The 18289-nt window shown below is 51.7% G+C and overlaps 1 protein-coding gene across 4 annotated transcripts in view; it reads left to right on the top strand.

The window, feature by feature from the left end:
- MALT1 (MALT1 paracaspase) overlaps positions 1-18289 on the top strand; it is a 183583-nt gene that overhangs the window by 33876 nt on the left and 131418 nt on the right. For all 4 annotated transcript variants that reach the window (XM_063959446.1, XM_063959435.1, XM_063959428.1 and 1 more), the window contains 3 exons: positions 6318-6439; positions 8153-8303; positions 9672-9847. In XM_063959446.1, the coding sequence (XP_063815516.1) occupies positions 6318-6439; positions 8153-8303; positions 9672-9847 (449 nt within the window). The remainder of the gene's footprint in view (positions 1-6317; positions 6440-8152; positions 8304-9671; positions 9848-18289) is intronic.

The following is an 18289-nucleotide window of genomic DNA, read 5'->3' as shown; positions in this document are numbered from 1 at the left end:
TAATGTAGACACTATACAAAACAGAACATAGAAAAAAAATGAAAGAATGCACAAATAGTTGTGCATAAACACTGACCATACTGTGGTTATTTAACAACAAATAATAACAGTAAGAAATTCACTGTGTTTCACGGCAAATTGCGCAATACAGTAAACTCTGTGTTTTGCGTGCTAGATGGTGCAGTATTTGGGGCATAGTATGGGGCAGGATTAAATGATGAAAAACCCTGCTCAGGGTATTGTGAGTTGTGGTGTTGGATTGGTGCTCTTGAGGTATTGCTCATACGCTCATAGAACGCCATGTTCATTTGGTGCAATTCCCTGTGCCGGTCATACTGCTCTCTACTCATGCGTTCCTGCATTGTCATGACTTGGGAAAGAAATGCATCATGCATTGGCGTTCTGCCTCTAGAAACCTGTCAAGCCTTGCATCCTCCTGTGCGGACATTGCAGCGTCCCATCTCTCGGAGTTGGTCAACAAGGACATTTGACATGGCTTTAGCCACTTACTCCGCTCTGCTTAGTTTCTTCCTTCTTGGCGGTACGGCAGTGCCGTAACTAGACATTTTAGCGCTGTGTGCAAAAAAACCGCATCGTCGCCCCCTCCCCCAAAATATAAAACCGGGCAAATGCGCGCGCCAAAATATAGGAGCTTGGCTTTATGGGGAAGTGGCGTGTCCACATAGCTCCCTTTTACACAGTACGGCAGGTAGAGTCCTCTTTTACACATTAGGCAGGTATTTTACACAGTACAGCACATAGAGTACACATTTTACACATTACAGCAGCAGAGTCTCGTTTTACACATTACAGCAGCAGGGTCCCGTTTTACACATTATAGCAGCAGAGTTACCCTTTGTTACATATCACAGCAACAGAGAGTGAGAGTGAGTGAGAGTGTGTGTCTCAAGTCACCTGTTAGGGCGATGCGGCATCCAGGACTACCAGGCGCAGACACTCATTTACTGGCGCTCACAGTCCCCTCTCCAGTGATCAGGCTGCGGCGGGTGTCACAGTAGAGGCAGCAGCGGCTCCTATACGGCAACAGGCGGCTGAAGGAGCGCTCTCTCCACTTCAGAGGTGGCGGCGGCGGGTCTCCCTGGTGGCATCAATAGAGGCAGCGGCGGCTCCTATACGGGACCAGGTGGCTGAAGGAGCGCTCCCTCTCCACTTCAGAGGTGGAGGCGGAGCACAGAGCCAGAATTACCGCACAGAGGGTAACACCAAATGGCGCGCTCCCCATCGCTTACAGAGGCAGGCACCGGCGGACAGCGGAAATTTCACTACTCCTTCACTGACCAAAACAGCCGTACCCTTTCACACTGAGAAAAATCCTGGGATGATGCGCGTTCACGTGCAAAATCCCGGGATTTTCATGCGAGTGTTAAAGGGGTATTAGCCTCGCAGCTGCATTCAGAATGGAGTGTAGTGGTGAGAGTCTCGTTTTGGGAAGACCAGTTAGGAGACTATTGCAAGAAACAATGCGGGAGATAATGAGAGCATGGATTAGAGTTTTTGCTGTGTCTTGTGTGAGATATTGTCGTATTTTGGATATGTTTCTTAGATGCATGGCCATGTAACATGATTTTGAGACAGATTGAATGTGGGGAGCAAAGGACAGTTAAGAGTGAAGAATGACACCTAGGCAGCGAGCTTGTGGGGTAGGGATGATTGCTGAGTTCTCAACAGTGATAGAGATATTAGGTTGGTTCCTACTACTGGCCGGTGGAAATATAATTAATTTTGAAATATTAAGTTTGAGGTGGCGAGATGTCATCCAAAATGAAATGGCAGAAAGGCATTCAGTGACACAGCCCAATACAGATAGGGACAAATCAGGGGAGGATAGGTAGATTTGAGTATCATCCGCATACAGATGATACTGAAATCCAAAAGAGCTGATTAGTTTACTAAGAGATGTGGTATAGATAGAGAAAAGCAGAGGACCTAAGACTGAACCTTGCGGTACTCCAACTGAGAGAGGTAGCGAAGAGGAGGTGGGGAGAAGCGGACACTGAAGGAGCGATTAGATAGGTAGGATGAGAACCAAGAGAGGACTGTGTCTTTAAAACCTAGGGATTGTAGTGTTTGTGTGAGAAGAGAGTGGTCAACAGTGTCAAACGCAGCAGAGAGATCAAGAAGAATAAGAATAAGTAGTGAGTAATGGCCTTTAGACTTTGCAGTGACCAAATCATTAACCACTTTAGTCAGTGCTGTCTCTGTGGAGTGTTGGGAACGGAAGCCTGACTGAAGTGGGTCCAATAAATTGTGTAAGTGAAGAAAGTGTGTGAGGTGAGTGTAGGCAAGTCTCTCAAGTAGCTTAGAGAGGCATGGCAGCTGAGAGATGGGAAAGTAGTTTGAGAGAGAGTTAGGGTCAGAATTTTGTTTTTTCAAAATGAGAGTGATCACTGCATGCTTGAACAGTGATGGAAAAATTCCAGTAGAGAGAGAGAGATTACAGAGGTGAGCACCTGAAACAGAGCTTTACTTATTTGTGCGGGTAAAGGATCAAGGCGAGAGGTAGTAGAGAAGCAGGATGAGAAGAGTGATGATACTTCATCTTCATTTGTGGGATCAAATGAAGAGACAGTGCCAGAGGGTTCAAGTAAAGAACTGAGCAGGTCACTGGCTGACGAAGAGCATACCATTTCATATCAGATCTTATCAATCTTCTCCTTGAAGTAGGAAGCAAGATCTTGTGCCTTGATAGTGGCTGGTGGGGTAGGTAAGGGAGGATTCAGAAGTGACTTAAATGTATTAAAAAGTTGTTTGGGGTTAGAGGCTTGAGCAGAGATGAGAGTTTGGAAATGTGTTTGTTTAGCAGTGTCCAGGGCATTTCTATAAGAGTGGTAGACAGTCTTATATGTGAGGAAGTCGCTTGAAATACAAGATTTACGCCACTGACGTTCAAGTTTATGTGTGAGATTTTGTAGATATCTTGTTAATTTAGAGTGCCATGTTTGACATCTAGGCCTACGTGGAGTGTGATGGGTAGCTGGAGCCACGTCATCAAACACTATTTCTAGAGTCTGGCTCAGGTGTGATACAGCCATCTCAGGAGAGGTGAATGCAGAAATAGATTAAAGCAGTTGTTGGAGTGAGGTGGAAAGTTCTTGAAAATTAATTGTGTTAATATTTCTGCGGGTTTGAGGAGGATTGGAGGACTTCAGCAACACAGAGTTTGAATTAATGGAGGAGAATATGCAGGTGATAAGGTTGTGATCCGAGAGAGGGAAAGGAGTGAAAATGAATTTGCTTTCTAGGTCTAAGTGAATAAAACAAACTAGACCTTGACGTGTTTGATTGTAAACGCTGATCCCACCATTCCACACGCGAAATGCGTGGAGGAAGAGAGCAGACCAAAAAAAAAGATTCTCCATCCCAAGAAGGCTTGGTTTCGCAGATGGTTAGCAGATATGGTATACTTTGGAAGACAACCGTCCTGCATCCCATCCACTTGTGTAGTGACGTTGGTGGGGTGGGGCTGTGATGATGTATTCTGAGGTGAAACGCGTCACTGTGGCCAATTCTCCCACTGCAAATTCTGCAAACAATATTGCTCTGGGGGCCGTGATTACATAAAGCGTGGATCCACACCCCCTGCATTTGCCTCTGGGAACCCCCCTCTGTTCCTCCAGGATTTCCACACAGTTGGCAAAGGCAGGATGATACAGTGCATCCGGAAAGTATTCACATCGCTTCACTTTTTCCACATTTTGTTATGTTACAGCCTTATTCCAAAATGGAATAAATTCATTTTTTTCTCTTAAAATTCTACATACAATACCCCATAATAACAATGTGAAAAAAGTTTTTTGGGAGATTTTTACTAATATATTAAAAATAAAAAACTAAGAAATCACATGTGCATACTGTAATTATTAACAGCCTTTGCTCAATACTTTGTTGATGCACCTTTGGCAGCAATTACAGCCTTAAGTCTTTTTGAATATGAGGCCACAAGCTTGGAACACCTACTGTATCTTTGGGCAGTTTCTCCCATTCCTCTTTACAGCACCTCTCAAGCTCCATCAGGTTGGATGAGAAGCATCGGTACACAGCCATTTTCAGATCTCTCCAGAGATGTTCAATCGGATTCAAGTCTGGGCTCTGGCTGGGCCACTCAAGGACATTCATAGAGTTGTCCTGAAGCCACTCCATTGATATCTTGGCTGTGTGCTTAGGGTCGTTGTCCTGCTGAAAGATGAACCGTTGCCCCAGTCTGAGGTCAAGCGCGCTCTGGAGCAGGTTTTCATTCAGGATGTCTCTGTACATTGCTGTATTCAGCTTTCCCTCTATCCTGACTAGTCTCTCAGTTCCTGCCACTGGAAAACATCCCCACAGCATGATGCTGCCACCGCCATGCTTCACTGTAGGGATGGTATTGGCCTGGTGATGAGCAGTGCCTGGTTTCCTCCAAACATGACGCCTGGCATTCACGCCAACGAGTTAAATCTTTGTCTCATCAGACCAGAGAATTTTGTTTCTCATGGTCTGAGAGTCCTTCGGGTACTTTCTGGCAAACTCCAGGCAGGCAGCCATGTGCTTTTTACTAAGGAGTGGCTTCCGTCTGGCCACTCTTACTGTACAGGCCTGATTGGTGGATTACTGCAGAGATGGTTGTCCTTTTGGAAGGTTCTCCTCTCGCCACAGAGGAATGCTGTAGGTCTGACAAAGTGACCATCGGGTTCTTGGTCACTTCCTTGACTAGGGCCCTTCTCCCTCGATCACTCAGTTTAGACGGCTTGCCAGCTCGAGAAGAGTCCTGGTGGTTCCGAACTTCTTCCATTTACTAGTGATGGGGGCTGCTGTGCTCATTGGGACCTTCAAAGCAGCATATATTTTCCTGTACCCTTCCCCAGATTTGTGCCTCAAGACAATCCTGTCTCGGAGGTCAATTCCTTAGACTTCATGCTTAGTTTGTGCTCAGACATGCACTGTCAAGTGTGGGACCTCATATAGACAGGTTTGTGCCTTTCCAAATCATGTCCAATCAACTGAATTTATCACAGGTGTACTCCAATTATGCTGTAGAAACATCACAAGGATGATCAGTAGAAACAGGATGCAGCTGAGCTCAATTTTGAGCTTCATGGCAAAGGCTGTGAATACTTATGTATATGTGATTTCCTGTTTTTTTTTGTTTTTTTTTTATCAACTTGCAACATTCACCCAAAAACTTTTTTCATGTTGTCATTATGGGGTATTGTGTGTAGAATTTTGATGGTAAAAATGTATTTATTCCACTTTAGAATAAGGGTGTAACATAACAAAATGTGGAAAAAGTGAATCGCTGTGAATACTTTCCGGGTGCACTGTAGTATGATGCTGTGTAACCAGGTCAACATCTACCTTAAATGGCATGTATATTTTAGGCACAATTTTTTTTAAATAATCATTACAGTGTTCCCCTCTGCCTGATCTGTACAGTGCTGAGCGCATCCAAATGTGTCACACCGAAACCACTTCCTAATGTCTGCTATTGTCTGCTCTGCGTGACTAAGACGCACCCCTGTGAGAGTAGGCTTCCTGTAATGTACAGCAGACAAGTGACGATCACGCCAATGCCTCAGATGCCGTAACCACTACTGTATATAGCATCTCAACAGACAGAATAGTATTAATGATGCTGCCTTTACAATGTAACCATTTTCATATATGTATATTATACAATATATATATATATATATATATATATATATATACATTATATGCATGGTATGATTCGCAATATGAGTTTTACTTGCAGCAGATCCATTAACACACCTTTTTTATTGCCTCTTCTGCTGTTTCCCTTTGTGGTATATTTGTGCTGTATAAATAGGAGCGGCACTGGAACTGTTTTTGCTGTCTTCATACAGATGGAGCCTTGCTCATCTAGGCTGCTCTGCTGCACCTAGGTGCACCGAGGCTTATTAGCATAAGCATTTCATCTGTTAGTTCTCAGCTGCAATACAATACAGAGAGAACAATGCGGCAGGGGATTAAGGGGAACATGTACTAAGCAGTGATAAGAGCGGAGAAGTGAGCCAGTGGACAAATTTCCCCATCAACCAATCAGCTGCTCTGTATCATTTTATAGTATGCAAATAATAAATGTTACTTCAGTGCTGATTGGTTGCCATGGGCAACTTCTCCACTGGCTCACTTCTCCGCTCTTATCACTGCATAGTAAATGTACCCCTAAGTCATTACAGCAGGGGATTAAGTCTGACTGCCCTGGCTCAATTAATCCTATTAAAAGGATAAATGAGTAGGCCTCCATCTGTACATTGTTAATCTGCGGTACAAATGAACTGAACTCTTCTCTCTTCTAGGGATCAAAGTGGTTTTTCAGCCAGAATCTGTGGCCGTTCAGTCTGGACAAATGGTCAAGCTGTGTTGTATAGCGGCCGGGCATCCCATTGTTAATTACCAGTGGTTCAAAATGGATAAAGAGGTACTTTCCCATTACTCCGCACAGAGGGCCTTATTTAGATTTGGTGGGAGGTGCTGCGAATAGCGCAAAGTACCGATGTTTGATACATTGCGATGTGCGTGTGCGATATGGGTACCGTGATGTAGGATGCAGATCAGCAGAAGACTGTCAGCGATTGACAGTCCGATGTTGTTTGGGGGCAGGGAGGGGTAGGAGTGCCTCAGTTTCCCAAAACATAGGGGGTAATTCCAAGTTGATCGCAGCAGGAAATTTTTTAGCAGTTGGGCAAAACCATGTGCACTGCAGGGGAGGCAGATATAACATGTGCAGAGAGAGTTAGATTTGGGTGGGTTATTTTATTTCTGTGCAGGGTAAATACTGGCTGCTTTATTTTTACACTGCAAATTAGATTGCAGATTGAACACACCCCACCCAAATATAACTCTCTCTGCACATGTTATATCTGCCTCCCCTGCAGTGCACATGGTTTTGCCCAACTGCTAACAAAAATCCTGCTGCGATCAACTTGGAATTACCCCCATGGGCGTGTCACCGCCGTTGTGTGGGAGGGACGTGGCCAGGGTCTCTGTCGGAGGAGGGAGATTTCCTGTCCTCTTTGTTGTATCTGCAGCGGCCGGCTTGTGCGACCCCATGGGTCACGCAGCCGGCCAGTGGTGTCGCAGTTGATCCGATACTGCGTCTTCAGACGCAGCTTGGATCAGTAAAACAGCAGGCGGTGTGGCGCCCCCTGCTGCATTACCATATTATTGCTATCGCTGCTGTTTCCCTGTAAGCAGCAGCAATAGCTTCTCCAGCTACATCTGAATTAGTCCCAGAGTCTTACGTCTTTTCATACTTCCACAGATACAATTTCGCACCGTCCGAGTTAATATGTCTGGGCCGTGGAGTAGATTGTCAGCCTAGTTTTCATACAATCACATCTGCTTAATATCATAAACTGAACATCAGTCCAGTCTATGGGGCCTATTTACTAAGCCTCAGAGAGAGATAAAGTGGACGGAGATAGCGTACCAACCAATCAGCTCCTAACTGACATTTTTCAAACACAGGCTGTAACATGGCAGTTGGGAGCTGATTAGCTGGTATTTTATCTCCGTCCAATTTATCTCCATTCAAGGCTTATTACAGAGACACCCTTACATTTTATGATAATCCAGCCAATCTGTCGGTGCACAGGGAACTGTTATCCCACCAGAGCAGGCGAGCACGTAGACACTTCTGTAGGTCTATGGGACCCAGGCAGCAGCATCCGTTGCTTGACATTGCCCTGATAATACAGTGTTAACATGATAACTTTTATAGCAGATGGACTGAGCACCGGGATTCTCCAGCCATGAGAAACACGAGCAGTAAGAGAGCAGCTGCAAGTAACGACTCCTTCAAGCTCTGAGATTAGGCGGAAGTGTCAGCTTGTTAAGGATGCAGCTACCCTTGCGGGGAGTACCCACGTTTTGACTGGCAGGACAGTTGCTGGTGCATAAATCAGGACTATGTGCCTAATTCACGGTTGATTGCAAAACAACATTTTTCTCTAATGGGCAAAACCATGGGCTTAATTCACACCTGATCGTAGATGTGCTAAATTTATACACTTAAACTAATGCTCTCTAAAGCAAATGAAAGCAACTTGCTAAGAAATGTTCAATGCACATAAGCGACTTACTGTGACTCAGCGGAGATCAGACCTTGCTCATCTTATAACCTGACCCGCAGGTCCCCTACGGGAATTCATCAGAGCTGGCATTTAACCCTGTGGATGCGAACGACGCTGGATTTTACATCTGCCGAGTCAACGACATACAGTCTTTTGATTTCAGCAATTGGGCACAGATGGACGTCATCGAGGGCCATGCGGCCTGTACTGGTAAGTTATACGTTGGGACAAGTGTCACCGGTATGACAGGTGTGTGATGGTTATTCTGAATGCTCTTTGTCTAGTAAGTAGACTACAGAACAGCTGAAACAAAAGAATTGAAGAAACAGTCCAATAGTTTAACCCCCCCCCCTTCTTATATCTTGGGAGTTTTAATGTACAGGAAAAGTGATGCAGCACAAACCTCCCACCAAAAGCGTTGCATCTGCTCCGGAGTTGTGAAGCAAGATTGCAACTTTTGCGGAATTGCGCAAGATTTACCCTGATAATGGGCATAGTAGGGCGTCCACTATGGATTTTGACTTATGAACTGCGGGTCAAGGAGGACGTATACTGTATATTGTGAGGATTTCCATGCCCATCTTGCCTCTTAATGTGGCTGAACGGTGTTCATGGAGCAATCTGGAGGGTGTTCACCACACTGCCGGCACTTACAGCCTGTGAGGGTCCAACATTACTAAGGGGTCTATTCATGAAGCAGTGAAAAGTGAGGAGAAATGAGACAGTGGAGAAGTTTCCCGTTGCAACCAATCAGCATTGAAGTAACATTTATAATTTGCCTATTATACAATTGTACGGAGCAGCTGATTGGTTGCCATGGGCAACTTCTCCACAGGCTCACTTCTCCACTCTTTTCACTGCTTCATGAATAGACCCCCATGTATTTTATACTTGCAAATATTTTATTTGGACATTTTTACTAAAGACAGTGGCCGTGTTTGTCTAAGCGATGAATCGAGGTCGCTGGGGTCAATGTAGAGTTTAATGCGAGTCCATTTGCAGAGCTTATCGTGGGTGATTTGGTCCCGCGCTTGCTCCGGAACGAGCTTATGCAACTCAGATGCATTCTCCGCTTGTGGGTGGACAGGAGTAACTGTGCTGCAATGGGGTGATCTCAAGTTCAGTTTGGTCATTTTCGATAAGGTCTAACGTTCCATTGAACACTCTGTCGCATAGATGCAGCTGTAATGAGTCTGGTTTGCCCGTGTCTCTGGAGCATGCATTGCAAGATACGCTCTCTAAGCAGGCGCATACTGTATGTTCTGGGCTCTTTATGTGCAATGCGTTCCGTCCCCCTCTGCTCAAGGAAATTTGAGGCATGTATAGAAAGGTGCAGAATTGTCGCCCCAGTCGTGCAAACACATAAAACACGTCAGTCAATGCTGCAGGGTCCAGACCTGAAACAGACCCGCTGGGAGCTGTACATTTCTACAGACATCCAGTAGAGCCATGCTTTGACACATACTGTAAGTGTATTTATGCAATCTGCCTCATTACGATCCTTGTATTCTGCTGTTTCTATGTATGTAACAATGAGTACATCAAATTAATAGAAATAAACTATTGTTACCCATTTAGGCCTATCTATGTTACCTGACCACAAACTGCAGATCTGTAACCAACCTCAGTGCCAAAACCTAGTGGCGGGGGACAAGCTGATTTTGGAGTGTGCCGCTGTAGGGAAGCCCCTCCCCCGGTACCAGTGGTACAGAAACGGTGTCGCCATGTTGGATGCGGCAAGCAAAGTTTACACGGTATGCATAATTATTATATAATTACACAGTTATTTATATAACCCACCCATATTATGATTCTCTTTGCAGAGAATATTTATTCACTTCAGCCCTTTTCCCAGAGGAACTTACAATATACATATCCTGTATTCCATCAAAATATATGTGTGTTATGTCACTGTTATTATTATCCTTTATTTATATGGCGCCACAAGGGATCCGCAGCGCCCATTACACAGTACATAATCAAATGAGCAAACAAGAAAACAGCACTTGCAGTTCAAGACAATATAGGAGAGGTATAGAAACCCCGGGGTTAGGTGCCATCAAAGGGAGTATGGAGTATAAGATAAAGTAAGAAAAGGAAAGGCACACGAGGAAAGAAGGCCCTGCTCTTGCGAGCTTACAATCTAAAAGGTGAGGGGCTAAGAGACCGAAGTGACACAGAAGGGCTAGACAGTGAGCATAGACAAGAGGGTTAGGAGGATAGTTTGCTGGGTTTGGTGAAGAAGTGGATCTTGAGAGCCCGTTTGAAGTTTTGTAGAGAGGTGGAGAGTCGGATGGGGAGAGGTAGAGAATTCCAGAGATAGGGAGCAGCACATGCAAAATCTTGTAGTTAGGAGTTTGAGGAGGTAATCAGTTGGCAGGAGAGACGGCGTGCATTAGCAGAGCGAAGAGGACGGGTGGGAATGTAAAGAGAGATAAGGTCAGAGATGTAAGAGGGAGAATAGTAGGTGAGGGCTTTGTAGGTGAGTGTGAGAAGCTTGAAATGGATTCTGAATGGCTAGAGTAGCAAGTGAAGGTCCTGCAAGAGAGGGGATGTGGATGTAGTACGTTTGGTGAGGAAGATGAGACGGGCAGCAGCATTGAGGATAGATTGGAGTGGAGAGAGGCATTTTTGAGGGAGGCAAGATAAGAGGAGATTGCAGTAGTCCAATCTGGAGATGACCAGTGAGTGGGTGAGGGTCTTAGTCGCGTCCTGGGTGAGAAAGGGTCTGATCCTGGAGATGTTTTTGAGATGGAAACGGCAGGTTTGTAAGAGGTGCTGAATGTGTGGTTTGAAGGAGAGGGAGGAGTCAAGGATTACTCCAAGACATCGCACTTGGGGGCCAGAGGAGATAGTTGTGCCATCAATGGATAATGAAATTGTGGGAGCTGAGGTTATGCGGGAGGTTGGGAAGATGATCCGCTCAGTCTCAGACATGTTAAGTTAAGTTAAGAAAGTGCGGGGATATGGAGGAGATAGCAGAGAGACAGTTGGAGATACGAGTGAGGAGAGCAGGGGAGAGGTCAGGGGAGGAAAGGTAGATTTGAGTATCGTCAGCATAGAGATGATATTGTAAGTCAAAAGAGCTAATGAGCTCACCTAATGAGGATGTGTAGAGAGAGAAAAGGAGAGGCCCAAGAACAGAATCTTGGGGGACACCTATTGGTAGAGGAAGTGGGGGGGGGGGTGGAGTCATGAGAGAAGACAGAGAAGGAACGGTCAGAAAGGTAGGAGGACAGCCAGAAGAGAACAGTATCACGCAAACCAAGGGAGTAAAGGATTTGCAGGAGGAGAGGGTGGTCTACATTGTCAAAAGCAGCAGAGAGGTCAAGGAGAATAAGCAGAGAGTAGTGACCCCTGGATTTAGCAGCAAGGAGGTCATCGCAGACTTTCGTGAGGGCAGTTTCAGTGGAGTGCGGAGGACGGAAACCAGACTGGAAAGGGTCAAGCAGTGAGTGGGAAGAAAGAAAGACATTGAGGCGGTTGTAGACAATATGCTCAAGGAGTTTGGAGGCAAAAGGGAGGAGAGAGATGGGTCGGTAGTTGGAGAAAGTGGTTGGATCAAGGGTAGGTTTTTTCAGAATAGGGGAGACAAGGGCATGCTTGTAGGCAGAAGGGGCAGTGCCTGATAAGACTGAGAGATTGAGTAGATGGGCAAGATGGGAACAGGCAGAAGAAGAGAGGAAGCGGAGAAGGCGGTAGGAATAGGGTCAAGTGGGGAGGTGGAGGGGGGTGAGGACCAGATGAGGACCATGACTTCCTTTCCAGACAAGGGGAAGAAAGATGTCAGAGTTGGTAGGAGGGAAGGAGAGGAGGGGTCGGGAAATGGAGGAGGGGGGGGGTTGCTAAGGTTCTGGTGGGATGTTATTTCCTGATGAATGGAGTAAATTTTGGATGTGAAGTAGGTGGCAAAGTCAAGAGCAGAAAGTGAAGAGGGCAGTTGAGGCGGGGCTGGGCACAGGAGCGAGTTGACAGTGGCAAAGCGGCGCCGGAGGTTTGAGGATTGAGAGGAGATGAGGTTTTTGAAGTAAGATTGTTTAGAGAGGGTAAGGGCAGCAAAGTAGGATGAAAGCATAAATTTGTAGTGGAGGAAGTCGGCCTATACAGTATACATGTTCTGCAGCATACCTGTTTGCAAAACCAGGACAAAGTAGGCTGCACCCGTGGTCTGTGCAAATCATGTACCCCTCCATCTACCCGTACGGTACCCAGGGGCTGTGCTATTTTACATTGCTTCGCTCCCTTATACTTTTCTGTATACTAAATAAAATATCTGGGTTTGATGCATGAAAGTCATTGTTAAATTACCTTATTGTCCTCTGATCTCCTATATAATAGCCCTGTGACTCTGTGCCTGCATTTCTAACGCTGGGCGGAGTCACAGCGCCTGTCCATCACATGTGCAGGAAGTCTCTGCTCCTGCTGCCTGTCCATCTCCCCACTCCGAGTCCCCCATCAGCAACTCTCACTCACCGGCCGCGGTGCCGGGGAACAACAACTGCTTCCGCCGCCGCCGCTGCCATACACATTTCCGAGGGACGGGTGGTGCAGGAGAAGAGTTTCATAGCCCTCCCTGCGCCGCGTACACACACCCGCCGACTCCTCCTCCTCCGCACACGTGAAGTTACTCCGCTGCCTCCCACCATCGCCAGAGGCCCGGACTCCACAGCACAGGGCCTGCCCTGCCGCCCGAAAGCACCGAGACGGGGACACGGACAGCGTGCGTCCGACTGTGAGTGCAACACTGAGAGTGACAGGTACGAGCTGGGGGACAGGAGAGAGAGCTGCCACCCCGGTTAGGTGTTTGGGATCACGCTGACAGCACTTCCACCACTGCCCACATCCACCAGGCCCCCCATACTTTACCTGTATCCCCGGGATCAGGAGCAGACTCGGGTCACTGCCCTATCTAGCCTGTGCAGTATCACTTCCTTTTCTCTGTTCCCTAGGTCTCCGCTTCTGGTGTCCACCCCCTCCACTACTTTCCCTGCTCTCCAACACCTTCCTCACTGGAGACTCTCCCTACCGCCCCGCGCCTCTGTATCCCCTCCCTACCGCCCCGCGTCTCTGTGCCCCCTCCCTGCCGTCCGCCTCTCCGCATCCCCTCCCTGCCGCCCCGCCTCTCCGCGTCCCCTCCCTACCGCCCCACGTCTCTGTATCCCCTCCCTACTGCCCCGCGTCTCCGTATCTCCCCTCTACTGCCCCGCATCTCTGTATCCCCTCACTACTGCACCGCGTCTCTGTATCCCCTCACTACCGCACCGCGTGTCCATATCCCCTCCCTACCGCCCCGCGTCTCTCTATCCCCTCCCTACCGCACCGTGTCTCTGTATCCCCTCCCTGCCGCCCCGCCTCTCTGTATCCACTCCCTACCGCCCCGCCTCTCTATCCCCTCCCTACTGCACCGCGTCTCTGTATCCCCTCCCCGCCGCCCCGCGTCTCTGTATCCCCTCCCCGCCACCCCGCGTCTCTGTATCCCCTCCCTGCCGCCCCGCCTCTCTGTATCCCCTCCCTACCGCCCCGCGTCTCTGTATCCCCTCCCCACCGCCCCGCGTCTCTGTATCCCCTCCCTACCGCCCCGCGTCTCTGTATCCCCTCCCTGCCGCCCCGCGTCTCTGTATCCCCTCCCTACCGCCCCGCGTCTCTGTATCTCCTCCCTGCCGCCCCGCGTCTCTGTATTCCCGCCCGCGTCTCTGTATCACCTCCCTGCCGCCCCGCGTTTCTGTATCACCTCCCTGCCGCCCGCATCTCTGTATCCCCTCCCTACCGCCCCGCATCTCTGTATCCCCTCCCTGCGTCTCTGTATCCCCTCCCCGCCGCCCTGCGTCTCTGTATCCCTTCCCTACCGCCCCGCGTCTCTGTATCCCCTCCCTACCGCCCCACGTCTCTGTATCCCCTCCCTACCGCCCCGCGTCTCTGTATCCCCTCCCTGCGTCTCTATATCCCCTCCCCGCCGCCCTGCATCTCTGTATCCCTTCCCTACCGCCCCGCGTCTCTGTATCCCCTCCCTACCGCCCCGCGTCTCTGTATCCCCTCCCCACCGCCCCGCGTCTCTGTATCCCCTCCCCGCGTCTCTGTATCCCCTCCCCGCCGCCCCGCCCCTCTGTGTCCACTCCCTACCGCCCTGCGTCTCTGTATCCCCTCCCCACCACCCCGCGTCTCTGTATCCCCTCCCCGCCGCCCCGCGTCTCTGTATCCCCTCCCCGCGTCTCTGTATCCCCTCCCCGCCGCCCCGCGTCTCTCTATCCCCTCCCTGCCTCCCCGGCTCTCTGTATCCCCTCCCTACCGCCCAGCGTCTCTGTATCCCCTCCCTACCGCCCCGCGTCTCTGTATCCCCTCCCTACCGCCCCGCGTCTCTGTATCTCCTCCCTGCCGCCCCGCGTCTCTGTATTCCCGCCCCGCCTCCCTACCACCCTGCATCTCTGTATCCCCTCCCATACCGCCCCGCGTCTCTCTATCCCCTCCCTGCCGCCCCGCGTCTCTGTATCCCCTCCCTACCGCCCGCGTCTCTCTATCCCCTCCCTGCGTCTCTGTATCCACGCCCCGCGCCCCTGTATCCCCTCCCTGCCACCCCGCCTCTCTGTATCCCCTCCCTACCGCCCCACGTCTCTGTATCCCCTCCCTACCGCTTTGCGTCTCTGTATCCCCCCCCCTCATCTCTGTATCCCCTCCCTACCGCCCTGCGTCTCTGTATCCCCTTCCTAACGCCCTGCGTCTCTCTATCCCCTCCACTACTTCCCCTCCTTTCTCCATCAGCTTCCTCACTGGGGATTACCCTCCCTACCGCCCCGCGTCCGTGTATCTGCTCCCTGCCACCCCACGTCTCTCTGTCCCCTCCCTACCGCCCTACACAATCATCTCCTATATATTAGCCCTGTGACTCTGTGGCTGCATTTCTAACGCTGGGTGGAGTCACAGACCTGGGCGGACTTAGCAGCTCCTGGCCTGTCCCAGTGGTAGCACACCACACACCATTAGCAGAAGGGACCAGCAACCACAGATTCAACAGACCATTCCCAGGCACAAACCAGCAGCGCACTGACGCCCCACACTGCCAGGTAAGCATGGACACCCACACAGCCAAACCCCACACCACCCCTCCACTGCAAACATCCACCACCACCTAGCACACCCACCTTCCCCACCACGGCGGGACACACACCCGCTACCGAGGCCGCCGCTAACCCCCCTACCATCTGTAAGAGTGCAGCCGCGCCGCGGCCACACACTCACGGCTAAACGCCCTCCACACCTCTGCCGCACACACCGCTCCCCAACACCGCTGCACACACTGTGGCACGGAGGCGGCCGACACCAGTCCGCCAGCCTCCCACACAACCACGCCAGCTCCCTCTGGCCTTCACCAGCCCCGTCACCCGCACCTATCTTCCGCCGCCCAACACGCCTCTCGCCACTCCCGCATCACCCAGCGCAACCTTTACCCAACACCCTCTTCATGCACCCGCAGACCCCACCACCATCAGTCACACAATCATACATGGCTTACATACGAACCAGCAGCAGCGCACCCACATACACCGCTGCCCCACCTTGGGAGGAAAGCTGATCTTGGGAAGGGGGTGGGGAGGGAGTGAAAGGGAGAGAGAACGGGATGCCTGATATTGTGGGGGAGGAGGGTGATGGGGGGGGGGGGGGGGGAGATGACTGAGAATGGCCCAGCGGGATTGCTCATTTTATGGGATGGGGGGGCATCTATTATTGTGTGCCTTTATTCGTCTCTGTATCCCCTCCCTACTGCCCCGCGTCTCCGTATCTCCCCTCTACTGCCCCGCATCTCTGTATCCCCTCACTACTGCACCGCGTCTCTGTATCCCCTCACTACCGCACCGCGTGTCCATATCCCCTCCCTACCGCCCCGCGTCTCTCTATCCCCTCCCTACCGCACCGTGTCCCTGTATCCCCTCCCTGCCGCCCCGCCTCTCTGTATCCACTCCCTACCGCCCCGCCTCTCTGTATCCCCTCCCTACTGCACCGCGTCTCTGTATCCCCTCCCCGCCGCCCCGCGTCTCTGTATCCCCTCCCCGCCACCCCGCGTCTCTGTATCCCCTCCCTGCCGCCCCGCCTCTCTGTATCCCCTCCCTACCGCCCCGCGTCTCTGTATCCCCGCCCGCGTCTCTGTATCACCTCCCTGCCGCCCCGCGTTTCTGTATCACCTCCCTGCCGCCCGCATCTCTGTATCCCCTCCCTACCGCCCCGCATCTCTGTATCCCCTCCCTGCGTCTCTGTATCCCCTCCCCGCCGCCCTGCGTCTCTGTATCCCTTCCCTACCGCCCCGCGTCTCTGTATCCCCTCCCTACCGCCCCACGTCTCTGTATCCCCTCCCTACCGCCCCGCGTCTCTGTATCCCCTCCCTGCGTCTCTATATCCCCTCCCCGCCGCCCTGCGTCTCTGTATCCCTTCCCTACCGCCCCGCGTCTCTGTATCCCCTCCCTACCGCCCCGCGTCTCTGTATCCCCTCCCCACCGCCCCGCGTCTCTGTATCCCCTCCCCGCGTCTCTGTATCCCCTCCCCGCCGCCCCGCCCCTCTGTGTCCACTCCCTACCGCCCTGCGTCTCTGTATCCCCTCCCCACCACCCCGCGTCTCTGTATCCCCTCCCCGCCGCCCCGCGTCTCTGTATCCCCTCCCCGCGTCTCTGTATCCCCTCCCCGCCGCCCCGCGTCTCTCTATCCCCTCCCTGCCTCCCCGGCTCTCTGTATCCCCTCCCTACCGCCCAGCGTCTCTGTATCCCCTCCCTACGCCCCGCGTCTCTGTATCCCCTCCCTACCGCCCCGCGTCTCTGTATCTCCTCCCTGCCGCCCCGCGTCTCTGTATTCCCGCCCCGCCTCCCTACCACCCTGCATCTCTGTATCCCCTCCCATACCGCCCCGCGTCTCTCTATCCCCTCCCTGCCGCCCCGCGTCTCTGTATCCCCTCCCTACCGCCCGCGTCTCTCTATCCCCTCCCTGCGTCTCTGTATCCACGCCCCGCGCCCCTGTATCCCCTCCCTGCCACCCCGCCTCTCTGTATCCCCTCCCTACCGCCCCACGTCTCTGTATCCCCTCCCTACCGCTTTGCGTCTCTGTATCCCCCCCCCCCCTCATCTCTGTATCCCCTCCCTACCGCCCTGCGTCTCTGTATCCCCTTCCTAACGCCCTGCGTCTCTCTATCCCCTCCACTACTTCCCCTCCTTTCTCCATCAGCTTCCTCACTGGGGATTACCCTCCCTACCGCCCCGCGTCCGTGTATCTGCTCCCTGCCACCCCACGTCTCTCTGTCCCCTCCCTACCGCCCTACACAATCATCTCCTATATATTAGCCCTGTGACTCTGTGGCTGCATTTCTAACGCTGGGTGGAGTCACAGACCTGGGCGGACTTAGCAGCTCCTGGCCTGTCCCAGTGGTAGCACACCACACACCATTAGCAGAAGGGACCAGCAACCACAGATTCAACAGACCATTCCCAGGCACAAACCAGCAGCGCACTGACGCCCCACACTGCCAGGTAAGCATGGACACCCACACAGCCAAACCCCACACCACCCCTCCACTGCAAACATCCACCACCACCTAGCACACCCACCTTCCCCACCACGGCGGGACACACACCCGCTACCGAGGCCGCCGCTAACCCCCCTACCATCTGTAAGAGTGCAGCCGCGCCGCGGCCACACACTCATGGCTAAACGCCCTCCACACCTCTGCCGCACACACCGCTCCCCAACACCGCTGCACACACTGTGGCACGGAGGCGGCCGACACCAGTCCGCCAGCCTCCCACACAACCACGCCAGCTCCCTCTGGCCTTCACCAGCCCCGTCACCCGCACCTATCTTCCGCCGCCCAACACGCCTCTCCCGGATCACCCAGCGCAACCTCTACCCAACACCCTCCCCATGCACCCGCAGACCCCACCACCATCAGTCACACAATCATACATGGCTTACATACGAACCAGCAGTAGCGCACCCACATACACCGCTGCCCCACCTTGGGAGGAAAGCTGATCTTGGGAAGGGGGTGGGGAGGGAGTGAAAGGGAGAGAGAACGGGATGCCTGATATTGTGGGGGAGGAGGGTGATGGGGGGGGGGGGGGGGAGATGACTGAGAATGGCCCAGCGGGATTGCTCATTTTATGGGATGGGGGGGCATCTATTATTGTGTGCCTTTATTCTCTCTTGGCAGGGTGGGGGTGCCC

This window comes from Pseudophryne corroboree, chromosome 1 (genome assembly GCF_028390025.1).
Source record: "Pseudophryne corroboree isolate aPseCor3 chromosome 1, aPseCor3.hap2, whole genome shotgun sequence".
NCBI lineage: Eukaryota > Metazoa > Chordata > Amphibia > Anura > Myobatrachidae > Pseudophryne > Pseudophryne corroboree.
This window is presented reverse-complemented; position numbering and strand designations above follow the sequence as displayed.